This window comes from Mauremys mutica, chromosome 8 (genome assembly GCF_020497125.1).
Source record: "Mauremys mutica isolate MM-2020 ecotype Southern chromosome 8, ASM2049712v1, whole genome shotgun sequence".
Taxonomy (NCBI): domain Eukaryota; kingdom Metazoa; phylum Chordata; order Testudines; family Geoemydidae; genus Mauremys; species Mauremys mutica.
Window position 1 is genome coordinate 111,455,431 of NC_059079.1, and position 25,080 is coordinate 111,480,510.

Here is a 25,080-nt window from a genome sequence, read left to right on the forward strand (position 1 = left end):
CACACCAATTCAAAGTGGCACCAGACCCTGCCAGAACAACAGATGCCAAACCTGCAGACATATCTCCACTGCTACAATGAGCAACACCCCCCACAACACACCTTTCAAGATCCACGGATCCTACGCATGCCTATCACAACATGCCCCAATAACAAATATGTGGGTGAAACAGATCCTCACTATGCTCTCAGATGAACTCACACAGGAAAATGATAGATAAAAACAACCTATTACCTATGGGTGAACACTTTACAGAAAGCGATCACTCTATATCTGACCTATCTGTCCTCATCCTCAAAGAAACCTGCACAACACTTTCAAAAGATGAGCCTGAGTGCTTAAATTCATAACTTTGCTAGACACTAAAAATCTGGACATAAGAATGGCCATACTGGGTCAGACCAATGGTCCATCTAGCCCAGTATCCTGTCTTCCAATGCTGGCCAATGTCAGTTGCTTCCGAGGGACAGGCAATCATTGAGTGATCCATCCCCTGTTGTCCACTCCTAGCTTATGGCAATCAGAGGCTAGGGATACTCAGAACATATGGTTGCATCCCTAATCATCTTGCATCTTGCCCAATGGCCATTGATGGACCTAACCTCCATTAGTTCTTTTTTTAACCCTATTACAGTTTTGGCCTTCACAACCTCCCTTGACAATGAGTTCCATTGTATTGTGTGAAGAAGTACTTCCTTGTGTGTGTTTTTAAACTTGCCGCATATTAATTTTATTGGGTGACCCCTGGTTCTTGTGTTTATCAGAAGAGTAAATAACACTTTCCATATTCACTTTCTCCACACCAGTCATGATTTTATGTACTTCTATGATATCTCTCTGTGTCGTCTCTTTTCCAAGCTGAAAAGTCCCAGTCTTTTTAATGACTCCTCATATAGAAGCTGTTCCATGCCCCTAATCATTCCCCCGCCTCCCTCGGTAGCTGTTCCAGTTCTAATAGACCTTTTTTGTGATGGGGCAATTTTGTTCCCCAGTCACCCAGTTCTGTGAGATCCCATTGTAACTCTTTGCAGTCAGCTTTGGAGGAGGCAACATGGGCCAGGGAGCTGAGGGTTGTGGGGAGATGGAGGGAATACAAGAGCAGTCCCCCTGACATTGTGACAATAATATTTTATTTCATTTTTTCTAGAGGGCCTACTCTAGCACAGTACTTAAACAAGCTTAAATTCAAGCACTTGAGCAGTTTCACTGATTTCAATGGGACTACTCGGATGCTTATAAGTGAGCATATGTTTAAGTGTTTGCTGGACTGGGGCCTCAATGACAGAATATATTTAACCAGAACTGGAAAGTCACACTATTAAACTTTAATGTTAACAGCAAACAGTTAACAGTTGTGAGGCTTCCATCCAAATTCAAGTTTCTAAACTTCAGATCCAAATCCAAGCCACGTCACATGAGTGTTGGTATTCGGAATTCTGAACTGGCCATTCATAAAAATAAACTTGAGCAGTGAAGGTGAAATCTGGACCTAGATCTGATCTTCCTCATGTTTCTGAGTTGTTTGGATTCTGTGTCCTAGTTTTGGGTCCATCTCTAGTTAAAAGTGAACTGTAAAGAGAAAATGGAATGGCAGGCAAGCTGAGAAATGTGACTTGACCATCCCTGCTAACTGGGCTGGGCACAGGAGATTGAGCACAGAAATCCATTTTAATTTACTTTCCAAAAATTCTTTCAAACCACTATCCTCCTGCCATGAAATCTGTTTTTACAGGTTTTCTAATGATGCCCCATATTCATCATTCTGTGATACTACAGATACCAGAAGAGCCAGATGTCAGATGAGACCTTATAGCTACCAGGAGGGTTAGCATGAGATTTCTGGTACTTGTGGTGCCCAAGAGAGCCAGTGTCTCCTTGTAAACCCAGAAGAGAAAGCAGATTTAAATGGTGAGGGGAAATAATTGTATATGGTTACATTAGATCTGATTCCTAACATAATTATTGGGTGCTGATATTATCACAAGAGCTTTAAAAGATCATATCAAAGGCTTGGTTTACAAATAGCTCTGTTCTTCATATCAGTGGTTGATAAGTTTATGGAGGGGATGGTATGATGGGATAGCCTAAATTTGGCAATTAATTGATCTTTGATTATTAGCAGGTAAATATGCCCAAATGGTCTGTGATGGGATGTTAGATGGAGTGGGATCTGAATTACTACAGAGAATTCTTTCCTGGGTGCTGGCTGGTGAGTCTTGCCCACATGCTCAGGGTTTAACTGATCACCATATTTGGGGTCGAGAAGGAATTTTCTTCCAGGGAAGATTGGCAGAGGCCCTGGAGGTTTTTTGCCTTCCTCTGCAGTGTGGGGCACGGGTCACTTGCTGGAGGATTCTCTGCACCTTGAGGTCTTCAAACCATGATTTGAGGACTTCAATAACTCAGACATAGGTTAGGGGTTTGTTACAAGAGTGGGTGGATGAGATTCTGTGGCCTGCATTGTGCAGGAGGTCAGACTAGATGATCATAATGGTCCCTTCTGACCTTAAAGTCTATGAGTGGTTCTCAACGTTTCCAGACTACTTTACCCCTTTCAGAAGTCTGATTTCAGCCCCGGGTGGCGGGGCTCAGGCTTTTTCTTCAGCATGTATATCTTAGCTTCACAAAGGCCCTGCTTGCCACCCCCTAATGCTGGCCCTGCACTTGCAACTCCCTCACTCAAACCCATCCCACAACCCCCTGGGGGTCACCACCACCCAGATTGAGAAATACTGATCTAGTATATAGAGCAGTATAAACACGTCAATGTCTGTATGAAATTATAGTTTGTATTGACTTTGTTAGTGCTTTTTACGTAGCCTGTTGTAAAACTAGGCAAATATCTAGATGGTCTATCCCATGGAAGACCTCTACATACATACTTCTAGGAGGGAGGCTGGCTCATCTGATCAAAAGAGCTTTAAACTAGGTATTGGGGGGAGACGGTTGGGAGATGTCCAGGCACTCTCCACGCCAAATTTAAACATTGAGAGGGAGGACAACAGGATAAGAACGGATATAGCCAGAGGGAGGGGTTTGGACATAAGGAAGAGGGGGGGGATGGATACTAGACCAATAGGTCATACTGGTGGTACTGTGTCCCTACCAAATTGGGTAACAAAGGTGAGAGAAGCCAAACAGCAAAAATTAGGATGTTTGTTCACCAATGCAAGAAGCCTAGGTAACAAAATGGAGGAATTGGAGCTCCTGGTCCGAGAATTGAAACCGGATATCGTAGGAATAACCGAAACATGGTGGAACGGTAGTCATGACTGGAGTACAGGTATGGAAGGGTATGTGCTGTTTAGGAAAGACCGAAACAAAGGTAAAGGTGGGGGAGTAGCATTGTATGTCAATAATGAGGTGAAAAGTAACGAAATAACTAGTAATGGAATGGATAATACGGAGTCTGTTTGGGCAATGGTCACATTAGGGAAGAAAACTACTAGAGCCTCCCCTGGGATAGTGATTGGGGTGTGCTATAGACCGCTGGGATCTAGCCTGGATATGGATAGAGAACTCTTTAATGTTTTTAAGGAGGTAAATACTAATAGGAACTGTATGATCATGGGAGACTTTAACTTCCCGGATATAGATTGGGGAACAAATGCTAGTAATAATAATAGGGCTCAGCTTTTCCTAGACGTGATAGCTGATGAATTCCTTCATCAAGTAGTAGCTGAACCGACGAGGGGGAATGCCATTTTAGATTTGGTTTTGGTGAGTAGTGAGGACCTTGTTGAGGAAATGGTTGTAGGGGACAACCTTGGCTCGAGTGATCATGAGCTAATTCGGTTCAAAATAAATGGAAGGATAAACAAAATTGCATCTGAGACTAAGGTTTACGATTTCAAAAGGGCTAACTTTACTAAATTAAGGCGACTAGTTAGGGAAGTGGATTGGACTAACATATTTAGGGATCTAAAGGCAGAAGACGCCTGGGATTATTTCAGGTTGAAGTTGCAGGAGCTGTCAGAGGCCTGTATCCCGAGAAAGGGAAAACGGTCCTTAGGTAGCAGTTTTAGACCGAGCTGGATGAGCAAGCATCTCAGAAGGGTGATTAAGAAAAAACAGAAAGCATACAAGGAGTGGAAGATGGGAGGGATCAGCAAAGAAACCTACCTTATTGAGGTCAGAGGGTGTAGGGATGCAGTGAGAAAGGCCAAAAGCCGGGTAGAGATGGACCTTGCGAAGGGAATTAAAACCAATAGTAAAAGGTTTTTTAGCCATATTAATAGGAAGAAAACCAAGAAAGAAGAAGTGGGACCGCTTAAACCTGTAAACAGAGTGGAGATTAAGGATAAACTAGGCATGACACAATATCTAAACGAATATTTTGCCTCGGTCTTTAATGAGGCTAATGAAGGGCTTAGGAATAGTGGCAGAGTGACTGATGGGAATGAAGGTGCGGGGTTGGAAATTATAGTATCCGAGGTAGAAGCCAAACTTGAACAGCTTAACGGTAGTAAATCAGGCAGCCCGGATAATCTTAATCCTAGAATATTAAAGGAATTGGTGAGTGAAATTGCAAGCCCGTTAACTATAATTTTTAACGAATCTCTAAACTCGGGGGTTGTACCGTTTGACTGGAGATTATCTAATATAGTTCCTATTTTCAAGAAGGGGAAAAAAAGTGACCCGGGTAACTACAGGCCTGTTAGTTTAACATCTGTAGTATGTAAAGTCATGGAAAAAATATTAAAGGAGAGAGTAGTTACGGACCTTGAGGTCAATGGCAATTGGGACAAATTACAACATGGTTTTACGAAAGGTAGATCGTGCCAAACCAACCTTCTTTGAGAAAGTAACAGATTTTTTAGATAAGGGAAATGCGGTGGATCTAATATATCTTGATTTCAGTAAGGCGTTTGATATGGTACCGCATGAAGAATTACTGGTTAAATTGGAAAAGATGGGGATCGAAATGAAAATCCAGAGGTGGATAAGGAACTGGTTAAAGGGGAGACTGCAGCGGGTCGTATTGAAAGGTGATCTGTCGGGTTGGAGGGAGGTTACCAGTGGAGTTCCTCAAGGTTCGGTTTTGGGTCCGATCTTGTTCAATCTATTTATCACTGACCTTGGAACCAAAAGTAGGAGTGGGCTGATAAAGTTTGCGGATGACACGAAGTTGGGAGGTATTGCCAATTCGGAGAAGGATCGGGATATCCTCCAGGGAGATTTGGATGACCTTGTAAACTGGAGTATTAGTAATAGGATGAAATTCAATAGTGAGAAGTGTAAGGTTATGCATTTAGGGATGACTAACAGGAATTTTAGTTATAAGCTGGGGACGCACCAGTTGGAAGTAACGGAAGAGGAGAAGGACCTCGGAGTCCTGGTTGATCGCAGGATGACTATGAGTCGGCAATGTGATGTGGCCGTTAAAAAAGCTAATGCGGTCTTGGGATGCATTAGGCGAGGTATTTCTAGTAGAGATAAGGAGGTGCTAGTCCCGTTATACAAGGCGTTGGTGAGACCTCAATTGGAGTACTGTGTGCAGTTTTGGTCTCCCATGTTTAAGAAGGATGAATTCAAACTGGAACGGGTACAAAGAAGGGCCACTAGAATGATCCGAGGAATGGAAAGCCTGTCGTATGAAACGAGACTTGAGGAGCTCGGTTTGTTTTCCTTAACCAAAAGAAGGTTGAGAGGAGATATGATTGCTCTCTTTAAATATATCAGAGGGATAAATACCAGGGAGGGAGAGGAATTATTTCAGCTCAGTACTAATGTGGACACGAGAACAAATGGATATAAATTGGCAGTCGGGAAGTTTAGGCTTGAAATTAGACGAAGGTTTCTAACCATCAGGGGAGTGAAATTCTGGAACAGCCTACCGAGGGAAACAGTGGGGGCGAAGGACCTCTCTGGCTTTAAGATTAAGCTTGATAAGTTTATGGAGGGAATGGTTTGATAGGATAACGTGATTTAGTCAATAGGTCAATAACGTGCGACCACTGGTAATTAGTACCGAGGGTCAATGTTGGGATATTGAAAGTCTTTTTCCTGAGTGTCTGGCTGGAGAGTCTTGCCCGCATGCTCGGGGTTCAGCTGATCACCATATTTGGGGTCGGGAAGGAATTTTCCTCCAGGGTAGATTGGCAGTGGCCCTGGAGGTTTTTCGCCTTCCTCCGCAGCATGGGGCAGGGGTCGCTTGCGGGAGGATTATCTGCTACTTGAAGTCTTTAAATCAGGATTTGGGGACTTCAACAGCTGAGTCAAGGGAGAGAATTATTTCAGGAGTGGGTGGGTCAGCTTTTGTGACCTGCATCTTGCGGGAGGTCAGACTAGATGATCATAATGGTCCCTTCTGATCTTAAGTTCTATGATTCTACATCTAGGGGTATATGTATCCCTGGTTGAGAACCACTGCTTCCAACTGATAAAATACATTGTAGTAAGATGAGACCCTGAGACATAAACCCTTGGTTATCAGAGGCCCAGTATGAGGCATGAGGCCTGAACTGAAGTAATGGTCAAGGTGTTGCTAACATAAAGCAAAGTTAGGCTGTGAGCCAGAGGCGGGCCCTGCTCTCAGAAGTTGGCAAGAGGAAGGCTGCTAAAAGCATGTATACACATATAAGCAATAATAAGATGAACGTATGCCAAGATGGCACCAGAACAGCCTGGTATGAACACATCCCACACAGATAACAAGGAAAAGGCAGATCCAGCCTAAAGACAGTATAAAAGGACAACATGATAGATAGACAGTATGATGGATGGGCAATATGAAAGGACAATACGATGGATAGACAGCATGATGGATAGACTTATTTGGTTGAACCAACCTGAACCAGGAGAAAGGCAACACCCTAATGCATAGAAGTGTTGTACCTCAGTGCGTTCAATGATGCGTAACCTGTTTGTACCTGGGTATAAGAATGCATCCCTGAGTGGACGTTTTTGCCTGGCCTAGAGGACAGTGGCAAGTCCCGGATTGACTGAGCCGGTCCACTGTCAGGGAGCATATATGTACTAGCAGAACTGTAGATATCTGATCCAGGGAGCTAGAAACTGTGTTTCGTTTGACAGTAAACCTGGCCAGGTGCCTTTGTACCTTATTACAGTCTGTGGTCATTGGGGGTTCCCCCTGGGTCTGCTGTGTCAGCGATCTGTGCAGAGTCGGGAACACATGCACACAGCCGACTGTTATCAACATTGAACAGGGCAGAGCACCACACCGGTTGACGTCTGATGACTTTGGTGACCCCGACCACCTATCTGGTGAGTAAGCGAGCTGTCCGCTGTGGGAATTGCAATCTAACATGACAGAAAACCATGAGCTAGGGAACCCCCGTAACCCCGTCCTGCAAATCCCCACAGAGTTTATAAAATATAATGGGGAAGACACATACAATGTAATTTGTAAGGCTAGGGCAGAGACTGTAGTCTTAACATGTAAAATATTGCAAACTATAACCATGGCTGTTAAATGGTTAAAGCAGCATGCCACAAAATTGGCAGAGCAAGTAACAGTAACAAAGAAAGAGTTAAAAGAATCAAAAGAAGCTACAAAGCCTTGGAATGCTCCCTCCCCCCTCCCCCTTGCAGGCAGGCAAGCAGCCCAGAGACAACCAGCACAGGACAGAATAAAACATTGGAAACAGCTGCAAGGAACCTACAAAAAAATACATGTGCCGTCCCCTGTTATAAATATTGGTGGTAAACAGCAGGCTTCAGGTAGGTACCCTGTGCCTGAAGAATGGGGACAGAAGTGGGAAAAGGTGGCCCTAGTAAAATTAAAAGATGAAACGGGGTCCACTGCAGTGCAACCACCACCTTATGATAAAAACCGGGTTGGTACAATCTAAACCGGGACCTAGACTGGTGCCTGTCAGAACGGGACAAGTAAATGCACAGATGGAAGAAGTAGCACACAATACTTACACTGAATTGGTAAATCAAATGAAGGGAAATATGGAACAGTTCACGGAGCACATTACAAGACAGGAGCTGCCACTCGATCGCAGGGGAGTGAATAAAAAGGAATTTCAAAGTAAAAAACTGAAATTAAGCAGCTCAGCACTGAGAATTGATGTATTAACATATGGAGTTGCCCAAAAACAGTTAACTGCAGCAAAAAAAAGGGCACTCCCACCATCCATTTGGCATGCAGACAAAAGCAACAGGCACTGAGGGAACAAATTAAGGTCTTACAAGAGCAGGTAACTACCCCCACTCTCCTCTAAAAGCCGGGATAAAAACCAGGGGCGCAGTTCCCAACTGTGCAGGTTCCCAACTTCTTTGACCCACGGAACCACTCTCTGCACTCATAGCTAAAAATATAACCTTCTTTCTCAAATATTTTTCCATACCGGTTAAGTTTTTTCCTTTATATGCTTTCTCAGTTTGCTAAACTCACTGCTGCTGCCCAGACTTTCAAATACCTTGATAGAGTTAATCTGTTTTAGCTCAGGTCTCGCTACCTTCCTAATTGCTCTTCACCCCCCACCCCTCGCTTTCCCCCCACCTCTCCTCACTTCGGCCTCTCTCTTTGTTTAAAAGTTAAACGTTATAGTTTTTATAGAAACCTCCAAAAGCTAAAGCAATTGAAAACAGAACAAAACAGGAAATGCAAAGAAAACAACGTAAAAACTTTATTTTAAATAAATCCAATAAATTAATTATTTTAACCTTCAGGAATGCAACAGCTGGAATTATTCCTAACTTTCTTGAAAATATGGTTGCCAAGCAACAGAAATGCACACCCTCCTTCTAATTCTAACCACTAACTAATATTTGAAATATGGACTTTTCTTTTTTCCATATAGCAGAGTTTTAAAATAATGTTAAATATAAAATAATGCAAAATTCCTTGGTACCAAATCAATACAACAAATTTAGCAAATGTTAATATATTTTTATCAATTTTTGTTAAAAGTTTTAAATAAGGTAATAACTTGTTTATTCAAATGTTTAACCCTTTTAATTTTTTGTTTTTGCTTGCCTTGTTTTGTATAGTTATGAATAGAATTCTGGTGCCATTTGTTTATAATTGCAAGTTTGTCCTGCATGTCATGTGTGTTGAATGTTGTATATGTCACATGACTTTTTTTTTAAATTTATTTTGTTGCAACAAAAGTCAATTTTGTACCTTTTAAAAATATATGTATATGTGGTACCACACTATTTTAATATTATGGTTGGGTTATAACCATCATATAATTATTACCATTTTTTTCCCCAAAGTTCAACAAGGTCTCAGTTATAAATATATGTATGTATATTTCTGCCTCAACAAATAATGAAATTGCAAACAAAAATAATTCTATTTTATTAATCACAGGCTTTTAAAAGTTTTTTATTAATTAATTAATTAATTATTATTATTATTCAAAGAAAAAATGTAAGGGAAAACCTCAACATTAAAGTAAAGATAATATTAACAAAATGTCAATTTCTTGTTTGGGTTTTTATAAACTTGTTTGGGTTTTTATAAACTTGTCTGGGTTTTTTTAAAAAACTTGTTTGGACTTTTAAATATAGTTATAAGAATATGATAGCAAAAATGTTTAAAAATAGCAATTTATGCATAAAGCTAACCAATTTCAACAGGTTTCCATGTTTTCAACAGGTTTCCACATTTGGCTCCCAAACATAACAAAGCATCATGAAAGTTTAATATCCTCAAAGTATTTGCATGGACCTGTATTTAAAATTTATTTTGGTTTAATTTTGTAGTTGGTTTAATTTTATACACTTTTCTTTTGCTATGTTATGTTAATGGGAAGCAGTGGTTGTTAAAGTTTGTGCTTCTAAACAGTTAAGAAGAGTGAAGTTGGTATCACAAGCAAAGTAACTAAAAAGCTTGTTAAAATTATGTTACTAACTCTATTGCTGAAACAAAATGTTCAGCAAGGAAAAGCAATACACCTTCTCATGGAAGATTGTGAGCATCTAGTTTAGCCATTAAGCATTACATTTAGTATAAAATATTAGTAATGCACCTGAAGTGAAAATGAATGTCTATACAACAATCGCAAAAGTATAGCTTGTGTATAAAAGACTTGGTCCATATTACATTGTAAACACTAAATTAATCTGTGTATTAAATTTGGGTTACTAAAAACAAGATAAATGTAAAAACAAACAAACAAAAACTTTGTTATATTAACTAACTTAAGAACAAAGACACCAGAAGATATCACACCACGAAGACACCAGAAGATAGCTGTATACAGTGAAGAAATCCCGAAGCATCAAGAAAAGAAAAATGAAGTGCTGCATAAATAAGAGACTGGTCAAATACACCTCTATCTACCATATATGGACAATTAATTTAACATTCAGCTAAAAACCACTAGCTGGACCAGGATAAACTGTCATTAAATTTCAACTTGGTTACTGTGTAAAAACAACTGTATTATTGCTGCACTACTGTATTATCGTTGTACTATTGCTGTATTGCAAATGTTGTACAGCAATAATACAATGTGCAGAACTTTGCTAACCTGTTTTACCAACACACAGGAAAAAATCAACAAATGAATGGCAGCAAACAACATGAAGGCAAGGAAAAAAAGGAATTGGTAAAGAAATTTACACAGTAACTACACTTGGGTAAACAAATTCCATGTTAGTACCCATCATAATTTGGGTTACTGACATGGCATCCTAACTAAGATACGTTATTCAAAACAATCTTGCTCAGTGTCTGGATACCAGTACTACATCCTGACACAGCAGTGTTTGATAAATTGGTTATTGTCTATTCAGTAAGTTATCTGGAAAACAACATCCATAAAAAGAGCTGGATCTACGTCAACTACTGGTGTATCACGGGCAATGCAATCCATGGAACAGAGAAGCTAGCTGTGGAAATAAAGCAAAAACTACAAGAATTTAAAGGGAATTTTAATACATGACAGTTTTTGTTAGCAAGGGTCAGGCTAGCTGTAACCCTAATAACGCAAAATTTATAAAAGCAAAAATTATGTAAAACAAATTTTAAAAAACTGTGTAAGAAGTTGTTGTGACCTTATGTCAATAAAATAAAATGCAGACTAAAGTCTAAATAAAAAAAAAAAAAAAATCAAAATAACCTATGTATAAACAAAATGCAGATGTTGCTTATTATTATATGTAACAAAAAGTATAAATGCTTGCTGTAATTGTTTACCTATAAAAAAAAAAACCTGCCTAAAAGGAAAAAAACCCTGTGATCTAGTGCACTCTCTCCCTCTATGCAATTGCTGAAAAAAATAAAGTATCTAACTTTGCTGCCCTCAACCAAAATGTAAGAACTCTGTTTTTCTCTGACATAGCCATTCCTGTTTCCTGCCCAGCAAAGCTTACCAGAGGGTGACAACCAGCAATAAGGGTAACCCATAACATGAATGCACAGTACTGGGTAGTAGCTAGTTACATATATATATATATATATATATATATATAGGTATGTATAGAGGTATATATATATATATATATATATATATATATATATATATATATATATATAAAGGCCTCATTTGTAATGTCACTACTCCACATTTCTGTTTTACTTCTCATATACATAATACTGTGGAACACACTACAACAATGCCTATCCCAGTATTTCAAAACACTCAGCCTACTACTAATGATGATACAGGTGATAACTGCAATTACCCTAATAGGAGTGTGTTTCTATCTGTGTCACCAAAATAAAAGGGTCAAAGTACATCATCAGACTGGAAAAACATGGCTATGCTTGGCTATAAGGTGGTGTCATATGTACACAAACATTCTATACATATATACCCATATACGCTACAAATATATATGTCATATCTATATTATTCAGATATATTATTTGGGAGTGCCTCTAAGGCTCAATCATACTACCACATTCCTCAGTCAGGGTCCCGGGCCTAACATTCCCAGGCCACCATAAGGAACTAAAAAAATCTGTCTACCAGTCGTAAGAGGGAATGTGTAGATTAAGGACAGATGGGGCATGAGTGTATGGATGGTAAAATAAGGTGACCACATAACAGTGTTTAGCCCATTGGGTTATCTTCAGTCCATGTATTATGCTTTTCTGGGACAATGGCTAAGCATCCTCCCCATAAAAAGACAAAAAAAAGTAGGGGAATGTAGTAAGATGAGGCCCTGAGACACTTGTATCAGAGGCCCAGTATGAGGCCTGAGGCCTGAACTGAAGTAATGGTCAAGGTGTTGCTAACATAAAGCAAAGATAAGCTGTGAGCCAGAGGCAGGCCCTGCTCACAGAAGTTGGCAAGAGGAAGGCTGCTAAAAGCACGTGATCTGCTGTGCCAGCGATCTGCAGAGCCGGGGCAGCACACAGAGGGAACACATGCACACAGCCGACTTTTATCAACATTGAACAGAGCAAAGCACCGCACCAGTGGCATCTGACAACATACATCAGTGCAATTGAAAGCTTTTTCATGTGTAGCTCTCTTTTAGAACAGTCTCCATGTGCTATTACATCGTATTGTAAAACATGACATCAAAAGTAGCTCTAGAAATCAAAACTCCTGTGTCTCTTGAGTACTTGCCCTAAAGGCTGCTGCATACCATCAGCACTTTTAAATTGTGCCCTTCCCTCCCCCCTCTATCAGCAGTTACCAGTCGCCTCTTGTTTGAACTTCCAAGAAATGTCAGGAACCCTCCAGGGAAGAAAATGAATTTTGCAACCCGAGGAATAAACAACAAGACTGAAATGTAGACAATAAATTAAAGTAAATCTGAGGCTTCACAATAGTCTTAGTTTGTTTGGATTACAGTTCCGTATGGTCTTGCCCTTGGGAAAGCATTTGTTAGAGCAAGAATAAAATACACAGACCTGAAATGTGTTGCTTTAGCTTGCCAGTGTGACCTTCCACTGTGGTGGCCAGACATATGCCTTTTATTCATCTGATTGATTTTAATATATTGCTACACAACAGGCAGATTAGCTGTGTTTAACAATGGAAAACAGAATCTGATCCTTAACTTCCTAATGGCAAAATTCCTTGTGGCTCTGGTGGTAATAAGGACTGCCTCTTAAAAAATGTACTGTGAATACATGTACTGTGAATACATGTGAATATATGAGGTTTTTGTTACTGACGTTATCTGATGATGTTAACTTCACTTACAGTGCTAGGGTACACAAGCTGCTTATGCCAGAAGGTAGATATCTGTGATTCTGTTTTTTCCTTCCTTGCATAAATTGAGGCAACAGTGGGATAAACCCTACAGTCTTATTTTGAATCTATATTTTATTTATCAATTTTATTTTGAATCTGTATTTATGACACCAGTGGGGCTTTTGCTTGAGTAAAGAATGCAAGATTTGGCCCTATACAGTCTAGTTGAGAGGAAAGAGGATGAGGAGCCCTGGTTAACATTATTTTCTAATTACTGCAAATAGGTAATTTATTCTATTCAGGTTCTTATACTACATGTATTACTTTGGTACATGAGCACTAATTGGTTGCTTCACTTTGCACCTCTCCAAGTTGGGGCCAGAGTGATTTCAGAGTCACAATACTTGAGCCAGTTCTGGGAATCTATAGACTAGAAACAAATCTCAGGTTATCCTGTTTATTTTTTTTTTATATCCATGTAATATAAAAGAAAACTGATAAAGACACAAGGCCTAATTCTCCTCTGAGGGGTTGCACTGGTGCAATTGGAGAATTTGGTCCATTTTCTTTAGCCATAAAAATAAGAAGAAAAAAAGGAGAGAAGAAGTGGAACCACTAAGACTTGAGGTTGAGGTTGAGATTAAAGATAATCTAGGTATGGACTAACACCTAAATGAATACTTTGCCTCAGTTTTTAATAAGGGTAATGAGGAGGTTGGGGGCTGTAGCAGGGTGGCTAATGGGAACAAGGATATGGAAGTAGAAACTACCACATCCAAGGTAGAAGCCAGACTCAAACATTTTAATGGGATGAAATCAGGGGGCCTAGATAATCTTTATCCAAGAATATTAAAGGAACTGGCACATGAAATTGCAAGCCCAAAAGTGAGTGATTTTCATGAATCTGTGGACTCAGGAGTTGTAACCTAGGGAAGGAGAATTGCGCATATTGTGTACCTATATTTAAGAAAGAAAGAAAAGAGATCTGGGAAATTGCAGACCCATTAGTTTAACCCCAAGTGAATCAAAGGTCTTAAAACAAATTTTGAAAGAGAGAGTAGTTAAGGCTATCGAGATAAATGGTAATTGGGATAAAATACAACATGTTTTTACAAAAGGTAGATCATGCCAGACCAACCTGATCTTTCTTTGAGAAGATAACCAATGTTTTAAACAAAGGAAATGCCTGCTATTGCTGATGATACAGAAGGAGGAGAGAACTCAGCTTGCATTTTAGGTTGAATTTGAAGGGCTGGCAACAAAAAAAACTTTTTTGTTTAACTTAAAACTGAGCGCAGTTGATCTAGAAATAATTCACAGATAAGGACTACGGAACCCCTTGTCCCATTTGTGGAGGATTTCTTTGTAGAGCAGAACCAAAAACGTTAAACAACCCCTGAAATGTTTTCTTTAAGGCTTGGTAGCATACGGTATGCAATATTTATTTTTCTATTTACTGTCCTTCAGTCTAAAATCATATTTTAAGACAAAAGCTTTCTTCTCTCTTGTAGCTAATGGCAATGCATTTATTAAAATGTTTCACTGAATTCAGTTTTCTTTGGGGAAAATGGAGTGGTTTTTCTGAAGTCTTCTGCATTTGAATTCTCCAGAAAATATGGCCCCAGGTTTGTACGTAAAGCAAGCCGTATGTGTTCCCTGATAAATGCTTAGCAAATATCAATATTAGAATGGAATATTCTATGAAACAGCAAGTGAAAGGAGCACGGTGTAATCTGGATTTACACCATGAGAGCCAATAACCGAAGTGAGTCAGTTGTTTGTTATTCATGCTCATGAAATAAATCAGGATTAATTTAAATTCAGCTGTCACTAAAATATTCTCTTCTTAAAAGCTGTTATGATCTAAACCAGCGGTTCTCAAACTGTGGGTCGGGACCCCAAAGTGGGTCAGGACCCCATTTTAATGGGGTCGCCACGACTGGCTTAGACTTACTGCGGCTAGGAACCTGGGCAGTGGGACTCAGGTTACAGGCCACTAGGGGCTCAGGCTGGCTCAGGATTTAGTCCCCCTTCCTGGGGTTGCGTAGTAATTTTTATTGCCCAAAGGGGGGTCAGGGTGCAGTGAAAAAAAAAAGGTAATAATTGGAGATATACCAATCTCCTAGAACTGGAAGGGACCTTGAAAGGTCATCAAGTCCAGCCCCCTGCCTTCACAAGCAGGACCAATTTTTGCCCCAGATCCCTAAGTGGCCCCCCTCAAGGATTGAACTCACAACCCTGGGTTTAGCAGGCCAATGCTCAAACCACTGAGCTATCCCTCCCCCAAAGGGATTTAAAGTTTGAGAACCCCTCATCTAAACCTTCCTTTTATAAGTTATTAACTTGAATGCATAAATATTCTCATGAATTAGAAAAGCAACTGTTAGTCAAAAGGATCATTTCTCACTGAGATTTCCCATTTGCTGTAGGCAGCCGGCTTACCGAGAAGGCACGTCTGACATTAGGGACTTCACTGAAGGCAATCACCACAGGAGTGATATCCAGGGCACTGAACTCCAGCACTGCTGTGTTGATGGAGGTAGCATCCTGTGATGGGCCACTGGTGAAAAATATGGCAACTTTTCTTACGAGAACACCCTGACGAATCCGCTTGAACACATTCCTTGCAATGAATCTCATGGCCACTCCAATATTGCGTCTGCCCGAGGACCTCTCCAGCGGTATTCTCTGGACTGCTTCCAGCAGCAAGTTGTTCCTCTGGAATTCCGAGAATCGGATGAGGTACTTTGTGTTGGTATTATATGAAACTATGGAGACGCGGGCACCAGTCGGACAGTTGCTTTCGCTGAGCTTGATGACCCGCAGCAAAGATATCACAATATCCCTCATTCTTTCAAATGCTGCTAGGGTAACATCTTCAGACATATCGAGGGCAAACACCAATTCAGTGGGATATACTGGACATTTGGCTGTACCTTGAAATAAACGTACTGTGTGAAAGGGTATCCATAAACCAATGTTGTCATAGTTTCTACAGTCTAAGGAAGAAACTGAGTATAGAGCTATTTACCTGATAAACAAGCTAGAAGGGAGCGATGGGAGAGAGAAAAAAAGAGAATTATTTTATTTTACAATGACCTTGATTAGATTGTATCCATTCATACAGTGACTTGAAATTACTATAAGGTGGGTGCACAATTGGTTGAAGGACTGGACTCAAAGAATAGTTATCAATGGTTTGCTGTCATATTGGGAGGACATATCTAGGCACCCTGCAAGGGTGAGTCCAGAGCTATTTAATATTTTCATTAATGACTTGGATAATGGAGCAGAGCATATGCTTATAAAATCTGTACATGACACCAGGCTGGGAGGGGTTGCAAGCACTTTGGAGGACAGCTTTAAAATTCAAAATGACTGTGACAAATTGGAGAATGGATATGAAATCAACAAGATGAAATTCAATAAAGACAAGTGCAAAGTACTATAGTTGGGGGGGAAATAAAATGCACAACTACAAAATGGGGAATAACTAGCTAGGTGGTAGTACTGCTGCAGGGGAACCTGGGGGGGGGGGTTACAGTGAACTACAGACTGAATGGGTCATCAATGTGACACAGCTGTAGAAAAGACTCATATGATTCTGGAGTGTACTAACAGGAGTGCTGTATGTAAGACACAGGAGGTAATTGTCCTGCTCTATTTGGCACTGCTGAGGCCCCAGCTGGAGTACTGTGTCCAATTCTGGGTGCCACAATTTAGCTTGGAAAGATGTGGACAAATTGGAAAGAGTCCAGAGAAGAGCAACAAAACTGATAAAAAAGCTTAGAAAACCTGCCCTATGAGGAAAAGGTAAAAAACTGGGCATGTTTAGTCTTGAGAAAAGACGACTGAGGGGGGACTTGAGAACTGTCTTCCAATATGTTAAGGGCTGTTATAAAGAGGACAGTGATCAATTGTTCTCCATAGCCACTGAAGGTAGGACAAGTAATGGGCTTAATCTGCAGCATGGGAGATTTAGGCTAGATATTAGGAGAAACTTTCAACCTATAAGGGGAGTTAATCTCTGAAATAGGGTTCCAAGGGAGGTCATAGAGTCCCCATCATTGGAAGCTTTTAAAAACAAACTGGACAAGCTGGTCAGGGATGTTCTAGGTTTACTTGGTCCTGCTGCAGCACAGCGGGCTGGACTTGATGACTTCTTGAGGTCCCTTCCAGCCCTATATTTCTATGAATCTATGTGATACCCTTGCTTTGAATAAAGAGCCTGATTCAAAGCTGCTTGAACCTTTGGATGGGCCACAGAATCTATATTATTTGCTTCTGTCATCAAGGGGGAAATTGTACCTTCTCTTCTCCTATCCACTGGTGCAGAGGACCCTACAGCAGTCAAACAGGTGCAGTTCTGCTGAGTAGAATTTAAGGAGGCCATGCTTAGGGTATTTACCTCCTACGTGGCCCAGAGCCCAGAGGTGTGGAGGTTGTGTGTGTTCTATTGCACAGGTGGGTGGGGGCTCCATGGCTGAGGGGCAGGTGATAGGAAGGTACTTTCCCCTCTCCAGCACAGAGTTCCTCAGTATCTAGTGGAGTTACTTGGGCAAGGTACTTTGGAGAGCAGGTTAGCCCAAATGAGAGAGACACAAAGAGGAAGGAAATATTAATGAGAGCCAATTAAGGGAGAGCTTGTGCTTTCAAGCCAGTACAGCTTGCAAAGTCAAAAGTTCAGTCCCCGTAGAGGGGTGATTACCTGCCACTACCATCAAAAGGCTAATTATAACATAAGCACAGGGGTGGCTGCTAGTGAGAGTGGGGGTTTGGTTTGGTTTTTATACAAAGGAAATGAATGTTGGGCTTGCAGGTAAAATTGAACACAAGAACGGCCATACTGGGTCAGACCAAAGGTCCATCTAGCCCAGTATCCTGTCTTCTGACAGTGGCCAAGGCCCGGTGCCCCAGAGGGAGTGAACAGAGAACTATCCCATGTTGCCAATTCCCAGCTTCAAAAGTGGGTGGGATACAACATGTATATATATATATTTTTTTCCAAAGGCATAGTTGAAATGATACATTTCTATAGCTTTACTTTTTTCCCTAATGAGTTTGACAGTGTTATCAAATGTAAAACGGATAAATGTGTATCTCATTTATATTTTTAAAATGAGTATAGTACATGCAAGTGCAAGGTAGCCCTGGAGGCTAACACATTGTATTTATCCATGGAATGGGTACAGCACAGGCAGTGGCAGTGCAAGATTCCCTGAACTGTCCATCAAGGTGACCCAGCCTATACCTGGAAGGGTCAGCTCTCTGCAGGAGATGGTAGCTCAGTTTCCACAGCGTATTCAGTCCATGGCCTCTGTGCTGAGTTGCTCATTAACGAGGACTGTGACCATGGTTAATGATTCAGACACAGAAAAAATAAACAGGGAGTACAAACTCGTTTCTCATACATTGCTGAATAGCCACCAGAGGTAACAACTTTCAGTCACTACCAGCTTGTGCCAGACTGATACCAGCCCCCTAGAGCCTCAGATCCATCCCCTGAGCCACTGAGTTGCCCAGTATGATTCCATTTAAAAAATATGGTTACGCAAATTCCAGAAGGGGAAAATAAATAAAACCAGTACTTACGGCAGTTTTCTCGTGTGAAATTAACAAGTCTACAAGGCTGCAGAGGGAAAAATGAAAAGATGGTTAAGGGCCAAGAGCCAGAGCCAGCTCCCACTGGAAAATCCATGGGACTTTTTCCATTGACTCCCGTGGGAACTGGATCAGGTCCCAAGTCCTGAGCTCACTTAACCCTGCATAAATCCAAAGTTACAACCTTACAGTCTGTGCCGTTACTCAGGATGTACACTGGTGTACTTGACAGCAGGCTCTTACCCTAACACTATAGTAGAAGTTTCCTATGTTTCATTGGACACTTAACCTTTCTCAAATGTATGACATAGATACATTCTGAACTGTTCATTTTGTATAATGTATCTGTGCATTATGAGCTATAAGATCATGGGACAGTCATTGGCCTGGCCAGTGCTGCTGGAGGAGTGGATTGGGTGCCAGAGGGGAAACCTGATAGTCTTGGCAGGATTCTACAAGATGAGGAGAGCACTATTCTGTGAGGGGCATATTTTTGCACCTTGGAAAAGGAGCAGCAGGTACCCCCTACTTAGCTCATGCTATTGACTGCTGAGTGACCTTGCCTGACTTGGACATGTGCCTTAGCTACCAGACTTGTGACAGACATGCAATAATTCCATAAGCTTTGTCCAGGTTAAGATAAACATTATTGATTTAAGTTTAATAATTTGAGGGTCCGTTGTATTAAAAATGTAATTGTGTATGCGTTGTTGTGAAATTGTATGCAACTGCTCCAGGAGACTGAGCAGTGCAATCTCTGGAAAGTATTAGGAACGTCAAAGGGCTTTGGGGGATAATATGTGTGGGGTCGATTTTCTAGCCAATACTTGGGAGGAAGGAAATGCAAAGAGAGAGGAGAATTTGCATTTCCCTCCTCCCAAGTTACTTTGCTGTTTACCCTGGAAAAGTGTGTGTTTGGGTCAAGGCTCCTTTTACCCTCTTTCCTCACTCTAGCACACCCATATAAGAGGGCAGGGTCTATCCCTAAGTCCCTTTTGAGCAGGGCCAGCTCCAGAGCCCAGCGGGGCAAGCACCCGCCTGGGGCGGCCCTTTCCCAGGGGGGCGGCAGGCTGGGCCGGCGGACCTGCCGCAGTCATGCCTGCGGGAGGTCCACCGGAGCCCCGGGAGCAGCGGACCTGCCGCAGGCATGACTGCGGAGGGGACGCTGGTCCCGCGGCTCGGCTGGACCTCCCGCAGGCATGACTGCGGCGGCTCAACCGGAGCCGCCGGACCAGCGAACCGCCCGCAGCTGCGGGAGGTCCAGCCGAGCCGCGCGACCAGCGGACCCTCCGCAGTCATGCCCGCGGGAGGTCCGCTGCTCCCGCGGCTCGGGGGCGCCTCCCGGGCATGACTGCTTGGGGCGGCCGAATTTGTAGAGCCGCCCCTGCTTTTGAGGTTCTGTAAACTAGTCCAAATCACATAACTGAGAAAAGAGTTTTAATGTTTAAATTGTTTGCAAAACTTTTGCCTGGTTTTAAAAAAATGTTTCTAAGTCCTTGGTTATTTATTTCACACAGGACTGTAACTGTTATACTGCAACAAGCACATGAAGGAAGCTTTCCTTCAATGGCTGTTAGAAAACTCTGTACAGTCAATGCTTCTTAAATGGAAAAAACTGAAACTGTTAACTACATGTAGCATGCACTTAGGTTTTAGAAATGAGATGATTACATACTGCCATGGCTATGGTGCCTTTTGGTCCTTTGGTGCCCTGGAACAAATTTAACAGCTGATTAGAAAATCACTCTCATGTTAAGAGCAGGAACATATTTAATATATATTTAATGATGACAGAGGTGTAGAAGAAAAAATCAGGCACACGTGTTGTTTTCTTGACAACTATTTATGACTTTCCAATGTGATTGTCCAGACTATTTCCTGACATGGATGTCTGTAGACTGTTGTACAGTTGAGATGAAGACTGACATTTTGACGTACTTTCTCCAAAGAGTTTTTTCCTGCATGTTACCTAAACTCAGCATTTGCTGCTGCTGTGAAGTGGCATCACTCAGGATTATATTAGTTTCCAAAGTTCTTGCTAGTGGGGTGTCATGGTTTAGATATATCTGTGCATTCGACCCCTCTCAGTATCCGAGTGCAACCCCGCCAGGTGACAGACCTCTTGTCTTCGCCTCTCTGGGATGGAATCCCACGATTCTCACCTTCTCAGACCGGGTGCCGGGGTACAGCACTTTGTGTACCAATCATGATTGTTCAGCAGGCCCAACTGTATTTTGCTGGCCTGCAAGACTCCCCTTGGGGAACTCTGACTAGTGTGTGAAATAGGGACCCAAACAGCCTTTTCAAAACAAAGTATTGTTTAATCTTATCTGTAGGAACGCAGCATAATAAGAAAAAGGATTTAACAGAACAGTCTGCATGCTTCTGTCTTATCTAAAATGTAGGCAGGCCTACATATCCAAACATTCCTATCTCTGGGACTGGGTGGACAGTCTGTACCCCTGCAGTCTCTGCTTCTCTTTCTCCTCATTTTCAGGGGCTCATGTTTTTATCCACTCTGAAGTTCTTTGTTTCAGCATCTGAATGGAATTCCCCCTCCTCTGTGTCAAGCCAGGAGTGTTGAACCCAACATGTCAGAGGTAATCTTTAAAGGGATCAACACCTATATTGTCTTTAAAGTATCAGTGAATGTGTAGCTACCGGCAATGTTTGCCCACTTTCCTGTCTACATACAAACTAACCCATGCCTAAATTTACCCATAAGTAATTATATAGCAAACACCACAGGAACTATAAAACTAGTGGATGGAACATATAATATTTGGAAAATATTACAGGCAGCTCCCTTCCTTCATAGAGGGACCCCCCTGTCCTGGGTCCCCACAAGGATCCCGCTCCAGTGTGAGGCAACAGACTCCCTTAAGGACAAAACAGGGAGGATTGATTGAAATAAAAGTGATTTAAGTCACCAATTTTAATCATTATCTAAAATCATCAAGGAGGAAACCTTAACTTAAATAACTGATTTTAATCTGAGTTTGCAACTGTATTTAAAGAAAGGTTCATTTAGTTGGTTGGTAACCATTACAACATGTTGCTTTGCAACTCAGGATAACCTTCACACTACATTTGGTACTTCCCTTTGCTCACCAGGAGGATACACAATCGCTACACACATTTTTAAGCAATTATACTGATTAACATACATTTATTCAGATCTTTAATTTTTGCATTTCTCATTATTTTTGAAAATGGTGAATGATAGAATTCTTAGTTCCTAAAGTAAGTTAATTCTTTCTTTAGGGAGGCAGTGTGGGGTAGTGATGAGAGCACTACACTAGGACTCAAGAAACCTGTGTTCTATTCCTAGCTCAGGAACTGGTCCTGCTGGGTGACCTCCAGGTCTCAGTCCCCCCTGTGACTTGCACTCCATATGTTTTATGGAAATATGCTTATGAGTGTGAATAGGATATAACTGGAATATGCTTTATGCAAAAGGTCTCTTGTAAGGTATCATTACAAAACTTATAATCTACTGAGTGTGGTCATTCTATTTGTATGAATGTATCATTCTTGTATCTAAAACTAGAAATATGAAATATTACTCTGAGGTCCTATTGTAATTATGCAATGTGTGGGCCATTAATGGTGGCTTAGGATCTTGATGGCTCCCATTGACTAGAACAATTGGTTGTAAATGGCTCTGTTTACCTGTAAGCCTTCCTGTGTCCCTGTAAGCCAGGCGGGGAAGAATGGAGGCTTGAGGTCTCACAGGACATGTGACCATGTCACCTGGTACTGGAATCCATCTTAAACCTGGTGCTTTTCCATTTAGAAGGAGGGGTTGGGACCCAGAGAGACAAAAGGTTCCTGCCGTGTGCCAAAGCTATAAAAGGGGTGGAACAGAACAAAGGGGGCTGCCAGTCATGAGAAATCCCCTAGGTACCACCTGAGCTGGAACTAGTAAGAACTGTACCAGGGGAAAAGATTGGGCACAGACTAAGAAAGAGTCTAGTCTGTGAAAGAAGCTTATTGGAACATCTCTGAGGGTGAGATTTACCTGTATTGAGTTTCTTTAATGTATTAGGCTTAGACTTGCATGTTTTCTTTTATTTTGCTTGGTAACTTATTTTGTTCTGTCTGTTATTACTTGAAACCACTTAAATCCTACTTTTTATACTTATCAAAATATTTTACATGTAAACTAATAGAGTTATTACACAAAGTATTAATTTAGTCAGTAAATTCACAGATTGTTTTGGGTTATCACAGACCAGATTTTCAAAGGTATTTAGGTGCTTAAAGATGCAGATAGTCACTTTTGAAAATCCCACTAGACACCTAAGCAGATTATAATATTCATAAAATATTACAGACAATAAAGAGTTTAATTAAGTGTCTAACTCCCACTGAAATAAATGATATTCCCCCCAGTTGTGTAGATAATTAAAAAAGCGGAACTCTTTAATATTTGAGGTGGCCTCATTGATGCCGCATTATATGTATTTATTTAAATGATTTCAATAGACTATAGTAAATGTTGGCCTTAACACAAGTTGTCATAATTTCAAATTTAATTTTAAACAGGTTTGTTTTTAAAAAGAAAAATGTATTTAAGTTAAATAAAAATCCAATTCTGATTTTCTTTAAATCAATTTTTATCTTTCCTGGGAGAAAAAACAATGGGGAAGGTACAATTCTGTCCTCAGTTAAACCCATGCCATTCCAGGTTTTCTTGGGCACAGCTGAGGGCAGGATACATCTGTCTATGCACGCTTGATTAGTGAACTACATTTTATTGTAAGCAGCATTGTCAAATGCATGATTAATCCCAAATCCCAAGGTTAATACTCAGTTTTAAATGTGGTACCTGTGGTCCTGGTGGCCCTTGGTCCCCTGGATTTCCCTCTGAACCTGGAAAGCCAGCATTGCCCTAAAAATAGAAACTGAAGAATAGTTACCAAGTCAAATTTTCATTTTTTTGATTCAATGTTTATAAGGACAGACATGGGAGCAGATCCATCACTGACGAAAATCTCCATAGCTTCATTGAAATCCAGTTGAGGAGCTGGCTACTGCAATTTAAATAAAGATAGTGTAATATACAATATAGAACAGCCCTCATAAGTAATAGAAATCAGTGAAGAACATTAATATGCCTGAGATCATCATACCTCTGAGACCCTGAAGCAATAAAGTAATGAGACTGATTTTCAGTCCCTTTCTGGCTAGGGACTAAATTCTAGAAACTTTATTCAAGGCCCCCTTCACATGTACTTATCAGAAAGAGTAAGAGTGTTTATTATTCTTACCCTTTTTCCTCTAATTCCTTTGGACCCTCTATCTCCTTGACTGCCTGGATCACCATCTTCTCCCTACAAGTTAATCAAAACCAGAATCTCTGTAGTGAAGGACACACACACACAAAAAATAGACACACACAGTGCAAAGCAACATATACCAAAAGCAGAAAATATCCATTGTATTGTACCTGTGGACCAGGGTATCCTGGGAATCCAGATTCTCCCTGGTATCGGGGAAAAAGAGAAACAGACCTTAAAATTTTATTAACCTTTTCACTGCTCCTTATTTGAAGAAGATATTTTGTTTTTAATCAGAAAAAAATTAAGGATTTCTAGTTACAGTCAATTTAAGCTACAACAGCCATTTCTCAGCCTCAAATGGCCCCATTTAAAGCTACAGCAATTTAAATATTTCCAACAGTTTTTATTTCTCTTCTAATTACTATTTGATTAAATTTTTGGGTTTTTTTTAGTGAAATAAAGTGGAATTCTATTTTAGTGATCATATAACCATAGTATATGGTTCAAATCTTACTTTTCAGGAGTTGTTTCCTAATGGTACCAATGTGTTGGCCCCACCCTTATATCAATCAATGGGGCATTCAGGTTCAAGTGTTAGATCGGAAATAGCGTTGTGTTGTTGTCGTGTTTGTTTTTTCAAAGGAAGGAAATTATTTCACAGTCTTTTGTGTGCTATTTGGCTGCAGGTAAGAAATGTTAATAGCTTCCATGAGTACCAGTCAGAGCTAAAGTACATCCTTTCCTGACAAAGAAACTAGCAAAATTCGCTATGTGTCTGTGTAGGATTGTCCCATGCACGTGTCTGATTTAGGAAGCTCACTAATGGGGGGTTGCCCAAGAGATCCTTCAAACATGATTCTACCATAATAATTTATTCCCATTTGAATGGTAGGCTTGTTTTCCTAGGACATTGCATTTAATGAAGTGTAAGTTAGCTAGTGAATCTATACAATTTATAGTAACCTTTCTGGATTACTATATTTAAGGTTGTTCCCTTTGTTGTTAGGAGGATCCCAACCTTTTTTTGGATTAGATTCTGCCTCAGCTTTGGTCAGGGACACCGTGAGGGAGAAGGGAAATAAAGAACCTTGCATGGCTCACATAAGGCTTAGAACTGG

General features: G+C 40.8%; 1 protein-coding gene across 1 annotated transcript in view; it reads right to left on the bottom strand.

The window, feature by feature from the left end:
• LOC123376339 (collagen alpha-6(VI) chain-like) overlaps nucleotides 1–25,080 on the bottom strand; it is a 62,344-nt gene that overhangs the window by 18,637 nt on the left and 18,627 nt on the right. Inside the window, exons 10-16 of the mRNA XM_045028257.1 lie at nucleotides 24,130–24,165; nucleotides 23,951–24,013; nucleotides 23,509–23,571; nucleotides 20,353–20,388; nucleotides 18,669–18,705; nucleotides 16,108–16,119; nucleotides 15,519–16,012 (exon numbers count right to left, since the gene is read on the bottom strand). Coding sequence (XP_044884192.1) covers nucleotides 15,519–16,012; nucleotides 16,108–16,119; nucleotides 18,669–18,705; nucleotides 20,353–20,388; nucleotides 23,509–23,571; nucleotides 23,951–24,013; nucleotides 24,130–24,165 — 741 coding nt within the window. The remainder of the gene's footprint in view (nucleotides 1–15,518; nucleotides 16,013–16,107; nucleotides 16,120–18,668; nucleotides 18,706–20,352; nucleotides 20,389–23,508; nucleotides 23,572–23,950; nucleotides 24,014–24,129; nucleotides 24,166–25,080) is intronic.